Source organism: Silene latifolia, chromosome 5, assembly GCF_048544455.1.
Source record: "Silene latifolia isolate original U9 population chromosome 5, ASM4854445v1, whole genome shotgun sequence".
NCBI classification, from domain to species: Eukaryota; Viridiplantae; Streptophyta; class Magnoliopsida; order Caryophyllales; family Caryophyllaceae; genus Silene; species Silene latifolia.
This window is the reverse complement of record NC_133530.1, coordinates 17,316,099-17,329,127: the sequence shown is the minus strand read 5'-3', so window position 1 is coordinate 17,329,127 and position 13,029 is coordinate 17,316,099. Positions and strand designations below refer to the sequence as shown.

The following is a 13,029-nucleotide window of genomic DNA, read 5'->3' as shown; positions in this document are numbered from 1 at the left end:
TTATTTACTTTTTTATATCGAGAGTATTTTTAAAATGTAATTTGACCATCTACATAACCTATTGTCCCATTAATCACTCAACCAGAACACCTCCAAATAGTTCCTTCCCCTCTCTTTTTTTGTACCAGAACACATTAATAAGATTAAGGATTTTGTAAACACATTTTCGTGTTATTGAATTGAACTTCTCTCATAAGATTGTCAATTTGTCATATACAAAAAGTTACAATGATACTTTAATAATATTAAATTAGACTGTAAAATTATTTTACTCGAGACTTACACCAACACCTAAAGTACGTAATTAAAAATACGTAGGGATACTTTTGGAGGAAGACGGGGCAACCAATAATAAGTATGCTTGGCTTGAGGCCGCAGCTTGTACATTTGCTGGTTCAATGTGTACATCTTGATCATGACTAGCTAGCTTCACTACATAATTAAGCTATCCACGGTTTCTCACTTCACCACCTTAATTTGTGTATACTCTAATTCTTCATCAAGGTTGTCAAATACGAGTCCCTGCGTGTCACATAGTGAACGGAGCAAATTCTCTCTTCAATTTTCGTATCTCATTTACTATTAGTATATTCTAACACTTTTAGCCTTTGACAATTGACAACATATTACTAGCTATGGGATAGTTTATCCTTTTTTTTTAGTGATTAGTTTTTATGTGCCAAAAAATAAAAAAGGTTTGAGATATCTAAGAAGGAACAAGTATATCTAAATAATTTGAAATTTCACTCGTTATTTTTGAAATGTTATTTACCAAAACTAGAGTATTTTAAGCGATGAGTGTGAAAGAATTTGAAATATTTTTTACGTGTATAAATAAGTACTTATATAATTCAACTATTATATAATTTATATTAACGTGTAACTTAAACCCTATTTAAAACAATTCAAATTTCTAACAAAATCATACAATTTGTACCAAGTACGAGTATATATTTATTATTTAACACAAGATTTATTAATTTGTTTTGTTTTTTTGACGACGAGGAAAACCATAGCCGCTACCTTTAATGTACACTGGGTAAACCGTAAACCTCAGGTATACACCAGGTAAACGTACATCTATCCATGACCCATATGGCCATATCCGATGCTACGGAGTACGGACTATGGAGCACCAACCAACTTTGAATTGCACTTTTGTCATGTTCATCATGTCTTTTCCATTTTGTCATAATTGTGATTTTGTTTTTTTCAAATCAAATAAGAAATGATTGGATTAGCTTTTTCTTGGGTACAAAGAAATGATTAGACTACATAACCACCATAATTAAAACTATCACCAAATATTCATTCACAAATAATCCCGCGAGATCGTTACATAACGTTCAAACAATTTTACAATACTGTAAATTTAAAATTACAAATTTTACACTAAAAAAATAAAAATTTTATACGTGTCATACATTTATACATGCGTGGAATCTAAATTAAACTAAATACTAAGTATGGGCTGGGGAGCTTCCTTACGACATTGTTGATGCTATTTCTCGTGATATTAATGATATGATTTAACCTCTTTTGGGGTTTTTTCCGCAAAAAAGTATGGTAAATTAGGAAACTTTAGATGTACCCTAAATAATTATTAAATCGTGGGTATTAACTATTATATATGTCACGTTTTCCACAATTACCCTAATCATTTGACTATAATTCTTTACCTTGCATGTATGTCCTCATTACACTAAACTAGCTAAGGAGTATTAATCAACAACCATAAACTATTAATGTTTCAATTCCAATGTCACCTTCATTCTCTAACTTTCTACTCTTTTCCACTCCAAGTTTCTTCCAACCCCCCTTAATTTAATCACAAACTTCCTTCCCTTTCCACATATTTTATATTCTTCCCTCAATTCAGTCTCAGTCAATTATTTACCTTTGATTAAAACACCATTCACACAGAATAAAAAACGTAAACAAATGATCTGGTCGGAAGGAGTAACATATAACTATATATACCTAAACAAAAATTCATTTCCAAACCAATAAACCATCCTTTTTCCCTTACATTTTTCTCTCATTTACAAAATAAAAATAAAAATGAAGAACACCAAAGAAACAAACAACAATAACAACACAAAATTAATCCTTCTACATCCATACATACTTAAACAAGGTACATCAAATAGACTATGGCTATTAGCCTTTCTATCATTATTCACCCTAATTTTCCTCCTTACACTAATCTACACAAGGACCACCTCCACCACCCCGGCCGCCCCGGTCACCAGGATCGCGGTGGCCGTGTCTGCTACCGGGTACCCGTTGCCTAAGCATGTTATGAGTACACTACTACATTACTCATCTAATGCTAATACTACTGAAAAAATGAGTATTTCTGATCTTAAGCTTGTATCGGATGTGTTACGTAGGTGTCCTCAGCCTTGTAATTTTCTTGTTTTTGGGCTTACTCATGAGACTCTTCTATGGCGTGCTCTTAATACTCATGGTAGAACCGTTTTCATTGATGAAAATAGGTAATTTTATTGAATAATTTTAATGAATTTTTGTTAAATTTATTTTACATCATTGCATATTTGCATGCATGCAGTGGGTGGAGCAAGAGAGGGGTTAGCAGGATTTTTAGTTAAAAATTTGAAACTTTTTAACTAAAAATTTCGAATTTTTCAAACTTTAGCGGGGGCAACCGCCCCTGCTAGCCCCTCTCGCTCCACCACATGCATGTACATATTACAACTTTTTTTAACCCAAAATAAACCGGCCACTTGCATTTATATATTACGATAAAAATCTGCGACCTAATGTTCACGATACTTCTATCTTGACCATTAACGTAAATCATTGGTTACTTAAATATATACTCGTACATTAATAAACGCTAGTGGCATATATTAATTCACGATCAATTTTTAATCTCTATATTAGGTTGTTTTACACTTTGTTACGGCAAATGAAATGTTTACGTTAGAGTCTCTTAAAGAGTAAGACTCTTGTAAAACGATTTTATAATAAAATATTATAAAACCATATTACAAATATCTTGATGCCCTTATCATGAAAATGTGATATTTTTTAAAAATTATTTTTGCAGGTTTATTTAGGTAAAATATTACTTGATTTTAAGGTAACACTTGTAAAAACGATTCTGTACAAGAATTATGGTCAAGACATGCACTAGTAACATTAGTGGGTATATATGTAAGGCCGTAAGGGTCATATATTAGTTTATGTGAATATATTTTCGTGTAATTTCGCTATTCCGAAACTCAAATTCTAGATCCGCCACTAAAAAAATGTACGTTATAGGTATTATGCAGCATACATGGAAGAGAAGCACCCACAACTCGAAGCATACGACGTACAATACACAACAAAACAAAGCGAATACAAAGAATTAATCTCTTCCGTAAAAGAACAAGTCAAGAACGAATGTCGACCGGTCCAAAACCTACTCTTCTCCGAGTGCAAACTCGGCCTCAACGACTTACCCAATCAATTTTACGACGTAGATTGGGACGTCATCCTAGTAGACGGTCCCCGGGGCCATTGGCCAACGGCCCCAGGGCGAATGTCGTCTATCTTCACCTCAAGTGTACTTTCTAGGAACAAGAAATCGACCGCGAAAGGGAAGACTCATGTTTTTGTGCATGATTATAATTTAGACCCTCAAAGAGTTTCAAGTGAAGAGTTTTTGTGTAAGGAGAATTTGGTTGAGAATAATGGTATGCTTGCACATTTTGTGTTGGAGAGGATGGATGACAACAATTTTGAGTTTTGTGCTAAGAAGAAATCTTCTTAATTAATTCTACATGAAATTGAATTTATGAATTGTTATGTTTTTGTTTTTAAAGATGTAAAGATTTAAACCATTTGCATGGTTTTTAGTGGAATTTCAATTATGCCAGCATGTTACAATTTTATTGATTTCTTATGGGAAATTGCTTGTAAAAAATAATTTGGTGTAGTTTAATCAAATATTCAAATTTTTGACGCAATTTTCATCTTGGATAATTTGAAAACAGTGTCATTTTTCTCCAACAAGGGATGACTCGGTGCAAAATTGCTAAGAAAATCCCATAATCACAAACCACGATTCATTTGTACCAAAAAAAAAGAACAAACCACGATTCATTCTTATGTCTTAATCTAGTGATTAATACCGAGATATTGTAAACATTAGATTTTATGTCAAATAAATCTGCTAACAGTGAGTTAATTTTAAACCTGAATCAATTACATATAACAAATTCAAAGAGTTATATGTGAATATGTGTTAACATCGAGAAAAACCTATATATGTTACTTTTGACACTTTACTTAGCTGTTGTGTCGCGTGTCTGACTCTGATATGAGACAACACTTTGCTTTAGATCAAAGCATTGTAATTTTCACACAAAATAGCCGTATCCAACGCTCCGACTCAGACACTACACCGTGTCGAAAGGGAAAGAAATGCATGTAATTTTGATGTTCCCAAAAATGTTATTACTTCATAAAAGTCAAAAAAGTGTTGGATGACATAAAATGATGATGGTGTTTGTTGTGACGGGAAGGTGAAGGAAAGAATAGATGTAAACAGATGAACTAGCAATAATGCGTATGACTTAGCCATTTCACCAGTTTGAGGGACCTGCAACATTGACTCCACTGTCACCTACTTTTCTCTGATTACAACATTTGCTTACCTAAAAACAAAATATTTCATGTCAAGTATTTTCAGCTTTAGCACTTTTAGAAGCGCCTTTAGTTTTAAAATTTTAATTACTAGGTTAATTTTAAAATGTCGTCCGAAGCGTGCACTTAATCACAAATATAATAGAGGGGAGAGGGGATTCGAACCTAAGACCTTTGGTGGAACACCATCATAATAATAATGTGGCTATAATAGAGACCGCTTTGAGAAGCTAAATAGTTCAAAACTCGGTAACACACGTAACAATTCGGGTGTTGTTTGTTTTTTGAGTTTTTTCCTTTTATTTCAAGTGATACGAAAGTTGCGCGGAAGCGGTTTTAAAGAATAAGGACAATAATAGAATGAGAGATATTTGCTTCGAAATCTGTCTAGAAATCGGAATAATGGGATATTTGCGCGATCTAGACCTATAGATCGAACAATATTGATTGAATCGCAAGACCTATTGTTATCAATCGGGCTAGAGTTTGAAACACGTCAAACAATAACAGGGTTGGAACAAAACGCGTCGATCCGAATAGCACAATTGCAACAGCCATTCTGTTTCTTTTCTTATTCAATATTCAATGATCTAACTAATATATTGGCAACTATTCTGTCTTTATAGACTCGAAAAAGGCTGTCTTAAGGAAGGAAATAACAACTAATTGCATAATAAAATAACACTAGATAATTGAGATCTCGTTTTTGTAGCAAGAAACGTGCACCACCAACTTTATTTTGTATCATAAAGATAAACAAATGATTGGAATAAAGGGAGTAACTAAGTATGCGGCACCTAATTAATATTATGCCTAATTGAGTTTTGGAGTCTAATTAGTGGAGAATTTTGGCAACTATTTTTGCAGCACAGGAAAACTGAGAGATTTGAGAGACGAAAATGGAACGCTAGTCGCACTAGCATACGAAGCTCAATTCATGTCCCGGACATATACATATTATAATATTCAATTATTTGGCCAATACGCGCCGGCAATGAACATCCAACATGACTCCTCCCCCAAAATCAAACAAAATAAAATATTCAATTAGTTGGCCAGGGCAAGTGATGATGTGATGCAGTACCCTATAACGCCACACGATCACCAATTCTTGTTTAAGACCATCGTAACTTAAAACGGCTCCCACATCCGACTACAATAGAGGTGCAAATGAAAAGAGGTTATGAGAGATCTTAAGTTAAAACAGTCTTAAGCAAGACCAACTGAAGCAAGATACACCGAAATCATGAAATGCATGGCTTTGTCCAAATTTGAGCCTGAATAGTACTAGTATATACTATCTGACCTCATTAGGTTACCAAATTACATGTTCGGAGCAGCCCAAACTTAGCTTAGCATTAAATTTTACATGATTAAGAGAGTTGCACAAAAGGTTTTTAAGTGCAAAATTGAGCACCTTTAATTTACATTCCGCATTGTCGGTCTTACCACAATCGACCACCAGCCAACGAGAACTTTTATATCTACTAAGTACTAACTAACCCATAAGCTTAATAGTGCAGACGTACCGGACTTGGTACTTCCCATCAATTGAATCGATCAAAATCTGGATTTGAATAGGGGAGAAAATCGATCTTCAGAAGGCGATCGTTTGTTAGACAACATACTGCATTAGTGATGGGAGAGCTAAAACCTCGGGGAAGTGGTTTTGATGGGTGCCCAAATATCGGCACCATTATTTCGAGCCATTCCATCAGCATGTGAGACTGGTAAAAGGCACAAGCCTTTGTTTCTTAAGTTATATTGTCCTGCACCCTGGCAGAAAATACGAGTCGAAATAACTAGTTAGTGTATGATAAGGAATAACCACACAACGTTCGACTTCCATTATTACGGAAAATGCACGCGGTGCCCTTGAAGTTTGATATTTTGCCCGAAATGCCCAATTTTTTAGTACGGAGTACATGATACTACGGCGACTAATGTACTCCTTATCAGAAGAAACTTATCCCAACATTAATATGTTCTCTATCATTGAGGCGTGGCACTCATGATCTCGTTTTCAAACCCATCAGAAACAAAGTACCCTTGTGGCTCCGTTTCCAACAAAAAGAGAGCATGATTTCATAAAAGGCGTCCCCCGGACCCCAATATAGTCGAGTAAGCCAAAATAACAAAGATTCACTATACACGGGAGTCGACATTACTTACCTCCATATTTGTGACTGGAGTATTATTATACAAGTATGGAGCACTCAAGACCTACAAGTACCAAAAGTAGTTAAGACTTAAGAGCAGTAACAATCAAAAGCAAGTTTCAAACTGCGCAACACAGCAGAAAAAACTATGTAGGAATGAATATCAAAAGTCGATTCTTAGTCTATTATATTCTTTAGCGGTACTCAGAATGTAAATTGATGGTTACGATGGTATTCATAGGTCATATGTGAAATCTAATCCGTGAGCATAATAACTGCCGTTGTAGCAGAGGAAAGTAGCAAAGTAACATGCTCCGCAACTTTCAAAACTAGATTCAGATTCATAAGCTTGTCGTGGAATGGAAAAATTATTTCTACGCCTTCTTAGGCCAACTCTTTGTCAATTATTCAGGAAAAAACTTAAAACCTAGTTTATCCAGAGTTACCACCTTATATATATACTAGTATTATCAGGAAACTGAAGCATATCTAACCTTTACTTGCTCATGTAGAAAACTGATGTATTCCATCGCCTCTAACAGGACAGAAGCCGTATCAGTCTGCATCAAAATTTCACATGAAAATGTTGTACAGGACAGAAAACTGACATACTAGTGATAAGAACAATCAGAAAACTGTACACGGAGCAAAAAAAAAAAAAAACAACTAAAGAACCAAGATTAATGTGAATCATACCTTGCCATAAGGTGACACAAGCTGCTGAAGCATGGTTATCTTTTCACCGAGCTTCTCTTTCCTTTCCTGTGTCCATGAAGATTATTTCACAATTGTATTCAAGTATTGGCAAGCAGAAAGAACACGTCATGTGAAACTAGTGACGGCGTCTACCCTTCCCAACCTCCAACCACAACCACAACATACCCGAATGGCTCAAGGGCTCCCACAAATGGTTGAAGAAGGGAGATTCAAATTTACTCAATCCTACCCTAGTGTTAAAGGGGGAAAGAGGTTGTATCCATTGTATACGGATGACCCGTGATGAGGATTGTACCGATTGAATTATATTTCTCAATAAAAAGAAAGGTATCACTTCAGTAAGTTATTTTGCTTTATTTCATCCTATTTAGAACCAAATAGAAGAGAATCTTTGAAAGACAAACTACGATAAAAATTAGTAAAAAGCGTGTAACTTAAAGAGCATGGTAGCGACTAGCAAGACAGCTTTTCTGTAAGTGAAATGGTTACAGTATAACATGAAGAACCAACCTTGCTAGACATTGATATACCGATCTTCTGACACTTGGATGATGATGTAAGACTCTCTTGATCAACAGGCACACCCCTCTTCAGCTCAGTCATTTCAGAATTTTATCCTCTCCGTGGATGACTGATATACACAAAAATAAGTTATAGCTAAGACAATTGAATCATATAGCTACAAACACAAAAATAACTTTTCATGCTCCAAATTCAGTGAAGTGTGATATATGTTAATCGGACTCGAGTCCGCGGATCGGATATAGATACATACATAACCTTCAGATCACCTACGAGAAAGAGAAGCAACAAACGGAAAAAAGTACTGAAAACATTTCGTTGTTCCAAAAGCCACAATATGTAACTCATCCTATTCTATGATACTACGAGAGTTAATTACATATAGACTGAGTGCTACACGCTTTATCCCCGACACACAAGTGAAAGTGAGAAGTTTAAGAAAACTTACATCCAATTGTATGCATCTAATAACAATCTAGAAATGTAATAATATATGCAACCGAGGTTAGTCCTCTGGAACACGTAATCTAACAAAATAGTCCATGAAACAAGGAGCGGAAGCATAATATTAAACTACTCAATCAAATACACGACGACTTGAAAGCATTTAAAAATGCCATAATCCAGCTATTTAATTAGCTTCAGTCGTCATATTATATTGATTCCGAGAAACACAACGAGCTTTTCACTACAAGCATTCCAATCCACTGAAGAAAGAGTAAAACATCTATAAACTGAAGCTGCTGAAAGGCTCATGTCGGTACTAAACAAGAAATACAGCATACAAATCCTATTTGTTAATTATGAATAAGATTGATATTGACTAAGGAAACATCCCAGGTCACAAGCATCCATGCAAATATACATAAATTTATTGATCTTTTCAGACAAGCCGTAGTTATCGATTATGACTAGACCACGCCAACCCATCATATTATATTACAGAAGCTCTTATTATATACATTGAGCTAGAGACACCGAACTCAAGTTAAAGATTAAACTTCAGCATAATTGCTAACAATACCTAAATTCAAATAATTGATAGAAGATTAACTATATACAAATCCCAAAGGATACAAGATACGGAGTATATTTTATTCATCAGCTCATTGACCAACAATACTTACCATTAACAAACGCAATATCAAAAGAACCGACTTTTTTTTATTCTTTTGTTTGTGTATACGACTCACCTTTAACTAATCCCATCCAGTATTCAATATACAACAGACAAACAACTTCACCACAAATACTCATATTAAATCGTGTAGCTGTCAATACATCCCTCGTAACTTACACGGAGTATAGTAGAGACACAATCATTTGTTTATATGCAACTTATCCAAATCAAAGACATTAGAGCTGAACAACACACCTAATACCAAAACAATGAAGCCCACATATTACGTTTGTCTCCAATGCCTCAAAACTTCACGACGTGGTAAGAGTGTAAGATGTACGAGTCTCACCCCTAGAGTGTTTCAACATTGAAGGGTTTTCGAAGAGAATCACATTGATCAACGACTACTTCACAACTATGTTACTCCGACAGTTCACTTAGTTGTCGTGTCGCATGTCCAACGTGTCTGATAGGACACCACACTTCAACACTTCACTTTAGACCACAAAATAGAAAACTTTGCACAAAATAACCGTATCCCACTCCACATGACACTGTGTTGGAGAGTCGGGGTAACACAGCTTCACAATATATGAAGCACAAACAATTTCTTGAGTTGTTTCGCTTTATTCCATATTACGAAACAAAAGAAATACTCCATAGTTAACATTCGGTTTTCATGGAAATCGGAGAATCCGATATTAATTCAAAATCTGCAATCCTTTATTATCAAATTGGAAAACAATAATTTTTACAATAGTACTAGTTTAAGCTAGTTCAGGACCACTGAAACAGACCATCAAGAAGCATGCACAGGAAAAGTCATCAAACAACGATAATAACCCCACAAAATACACACAAAACTTATGAGTAATTAAGTACACTTCTATATCACAACACCTAAAATAACTAAGTACTGACAAAATGATTGTGTCAATGAATTTCCATTAATGGGTACTTCAATAAAATCGCCTACCCCCCGGCCCCTCCGTCTCAATCATTTGTTTACCTTTGATTATAATAGTAAACAACCAAACTAAGGGCAAATAATTTAAATTAAGGCCTAATCTTACATGCATATATCATATTAGTAGCAACAAAATCCAAAATTAACTAACTATAGTACAATCACTAATCATAAAAATGTGATCTTGATAATCTTGGATGCATAAATTATCTATTATAAGCATTCTCCTTGACATTTTAAGTAAAGTTTCAATCTTTTCCCTTGTAATTTACATGTTCTAAAGTGAGTACTTTGCTAACAATCAACAAGCTTCCCTTTGACATTTCCCTGGTAATTTAAATATTCTAATCCTTGACAATCGAGAATAAAAAAAAGGTAAACAAATGATCAAGGCGGAGTTAATACTTTGTCAACTCTCTAGTGGCATCTACAAACACATATTATAATCATGCATGCAATTTATCAACAAATACCCAGAAAATTAAGAACCCATAACAAACACCAATATTAAAAATAAAAAATAAAAATCCAACAATCTTCAATCAATAAACAACAACAAAAAAAACACATTAAATTAACAAAATATTTCTAATTAAAATTAAAATTATACTTACATTGAGATCATAGGATGAATTTGATAAAAACTCAAGCTTTGTGTAGTGAGTTCTCTTTATTTATGTTCCAATAAAAATAAACCCACATAAAAGCAGAGGAAAAACAGAGCAAAAAAGCCAGAAAAATACAAATTTTTGTGTTGAATTTTGGTAAAGGTTGAAACTTTATTAGCAACTTGGTCAGTTATCAACGCATTATCAGCTTAAAAGCAGAATTTTAGTTAATTTTGATTTTGGGTACCCTAAAAAACATCATTATTATGAGAAAATTTGATTTTTTTTTTTTGGGTGTATTTAGGTGGAAATTATGAGTTTTTGGGTGAATATGTGTATATTTGTTGTCATAAAAAAGAGGTTTTATGTGGGTATGTTAGAAATGAAGGTTTAAAATAAGGAGAGGGGGGAAATTGGGAAGGTAACATGAATTAAATGAGAGGAGATTTATAATATAATATATAATCATAATCACTAGGGAGAAAATAATAAAGGAAGAAATTTAATTTTTTTTTTTCAATGAAGCTGGATTAAACTGAATTGAGATTTGAAGAGATTAAATATAAGCTGAGGACTGAGGTGAAGCGAGTCGAATGAGGGCTGAAATTAAGTTATAAAGAACAGGGCTTAGTGTTACTTACTTCGTAATACGAATTATTTAGGTGCGGGTTTTTAAGACTTGTTTTCAGTTCACTTTAGTTAGTTCAGTTACTTATAATATGTTTTAGTTTCCATTAGTTCGGTTTAATTTAATTTTATTTCTGTTTAGGTTCAGTATTGCAGTTTATGTTTATATTTATGGGGAAGTAAAAGAATAGGAAGAAATTTAGTGTTACTTGATAGTTGATACTCGTGTAGTCATGTTATTTAGGTCCGCTTTTCAAGACTTAGTTTATGTTCAAGTATAATTTTAGTTTCTTTTAGTTCAAAATCGTTCTACTTTATCCAAGTTTTAATTTGAAGAAGGCATGATTTTGATATAAATGGTTTTATATATTGTTTTAATCCATCAAAATTATGATATCTTGTGATGTACAAGTTTGATAAGGAGTCCAAGTTTAAAAATCTAATTAAAAATTGTTTTTTATTTAAAATTGAAATTTAAGTGTAAATTTAGCAATTTTAGAATTTGTTAAATAATAGGTGCACTTTTAAAACTTTTTCTCACCGGTGTGAATATAATAATAAACCCAATAAAACTCCAAATCGTACATTCTTATCGTAACAACATTATTTTAATCATTAGACTAAGACCTTATCAATCGCAAACCCGTCTCCCCTCGAATGACAGCTAATTTACAACCATGTAAAGTAGTTATGATGGATTTGAGAGAAAATTGAAGAAATTTGAACATATTGGTTGTTACAGAAGGTGAAGTCATTTTGATGTAGCAATTTGAGTTGAAAATAAGACCATTTTTTAAGTGTTGTATGAAAAGGACTTGTTTATGTCATACGCGTTTTGCTCTCCACATACAAAATGTCCTTTTCCTTTTGGACTTGATCCTTTAGAAAATTTTGTCCATTTTTTTGGCTCATTAATTCAGTTTGAATTTGGACTTATCTATCTGTTTATATAGAGTACAATTTTGTGCTTCTTCTTGGATACATCATGTACATAGTTTTACTGAATTCTTTTGTTTGTTTATAATTTTTTAACTTTGGTAAATGTTTGGTTTTTGTATTATTGGGTGTTTGATGGGTAGTTTTGAATTGATTTTTCAACCTTCGCCACATATAGAGATGGAAGTGGGTTGTGCCTTGTGACGATATCTGTGCCATTGCCAGGTTTGGGAAGGTGAATTGGTGGGTTTTGTGTCGTGTCTGTGAAATAAAAATTACGGCTCAGACACAACCTATGTCGTGTCGTGTCGTACTTGGGCGTGTCATGCCCAAATGAGTTGTATCGTGTCGGGGATAGGCAAGACCTTCTTTCTCAAACTTCGGCTCAGGCACGACTTATGTTGTGTCGTATCGCGCTAAAATGGATCATGGGCCGTGCTGGGACATGCTAGCCCAATGGCTTATGTTCCCAACTAGCGCCACTAAACTCTTTTTGGGTTATGATAGCTTATCGGTGCAACAAATGCAAGTGGCTAGAATATACTATTTTGTCTCGCTAGGAGAGGGGAAGATCGAAAAGGACTTGAAAGAGTCTATCCATAGCCTCGCTCGTATTTTATTCATAAATTTGTTGTGTATTAAACAAAAACAATCAAGAGTTTTATAAGTAACATTATGGTTATATGGTATTAACACTATAAAATTTATGGTTATAAA

At 33.9% G+C, this 13,029-nt stretch overlaps 2 protein-coding genes across 3 annotated transcripts; one reads left to right on the top strand and one right to left on the bottom strand.

The window, feature by feature from the left end:
- The first annotated feature begins 1,993 nt into the window (after positions 1–1,993).
- On the top strand, positions 1,994–3,977 carry LOC141656904 (protein IRX15-LIKE-like). The gene is made up of 2 exons (XM_074463991.1): positions 1,994–2,498; positions 3,289–3,977. Exons 1-2 carry the CDS (start codon positions 2,062–2,064, stop codon positions 3,779–3,781), a joined length of 930 nt encoding a protein of 309 aa, XP_074320092.1. The 5' UTR covers positions 1,994–2,061; the 3' UTR covers positions 3,782–3,977.
- Positions 3,978–5,926: 1,949 nt separating this feature from the next.
- LOC141656903 (transcription factor bHLH153) lies at positions 5,927–11,193 on the bottom strand. 2 transcript variants are annotated; one of them, XM_074463989.1, is made up of 6 exons: positions 10,756–11,193; positions 8,043–8,163; positions 7,512–7,577; positions 7,310–7,375; positions 6,829–6,879; positions 5,927–6,432 (listed from the first exon to the last, which is right to left on the bottom strand). In XM_074463989.1, the coding sequence occupies exons 2-6, from the start codon at positions 8,133–8,135 to the stop codon at positions 6,304–6,306; spliced, it is 405 nt and encodes a 134-aa protein (XP_074320090.1). In that variant the 5' UTR covers positions 8,136–8,163; positions 10,756–11,193; the 3' UTR covers positions 5,927–6,303. The 2 variants fall into 2 exon arrangements, with proteins under 2 accessions (XP_074320090.1, XP_074320091.1); XM_074463990.1 differs by lacking the exon at positions 10,756–11,193 and adding an exon at positions 8,503–8,683.
- Positions 11,194–13,029: the final 1,836 nt, after the last annotated feature.

Bases quoted from the DNA above. Each gene is read 5' to 3' on its own strand.
- LOC141656904 (XM_074463991.1), top strand. From the start codon at position 2,062: ATGAAGAACACCAAAGAAACAAACAACAATAACAACACAAAATTAATC. The intron at 2,499-3,288 runs GTAATTTTATTG...TGTACGTTATAG, and splicing joins GTTTTCATTGATGAAAATAG to GTATTATGCAGCATACATGG.
- LOC141656903 (XM_074463989.1), bottom strand. From the start codon at position 8,135: ATGACTGAGCTGAAGAGGGGTGTGCCTGTTGATCAAGAGAGTCTTACA. The intron at 7,376-7,511 runs GTATGATTCACA...ATTTTGATGCAG, and splicing joins TTGTGTCACCTTATGGCAAG to ACTGATACGGCTTCTGTCCT. The intron at 6,433-6,828 runs GTAAGTAATGTC...ATTTTCTGCCAG, and splicing joins CTCCAGTCACAAATATGGAG to GGTGCAGGACAATATAACTT.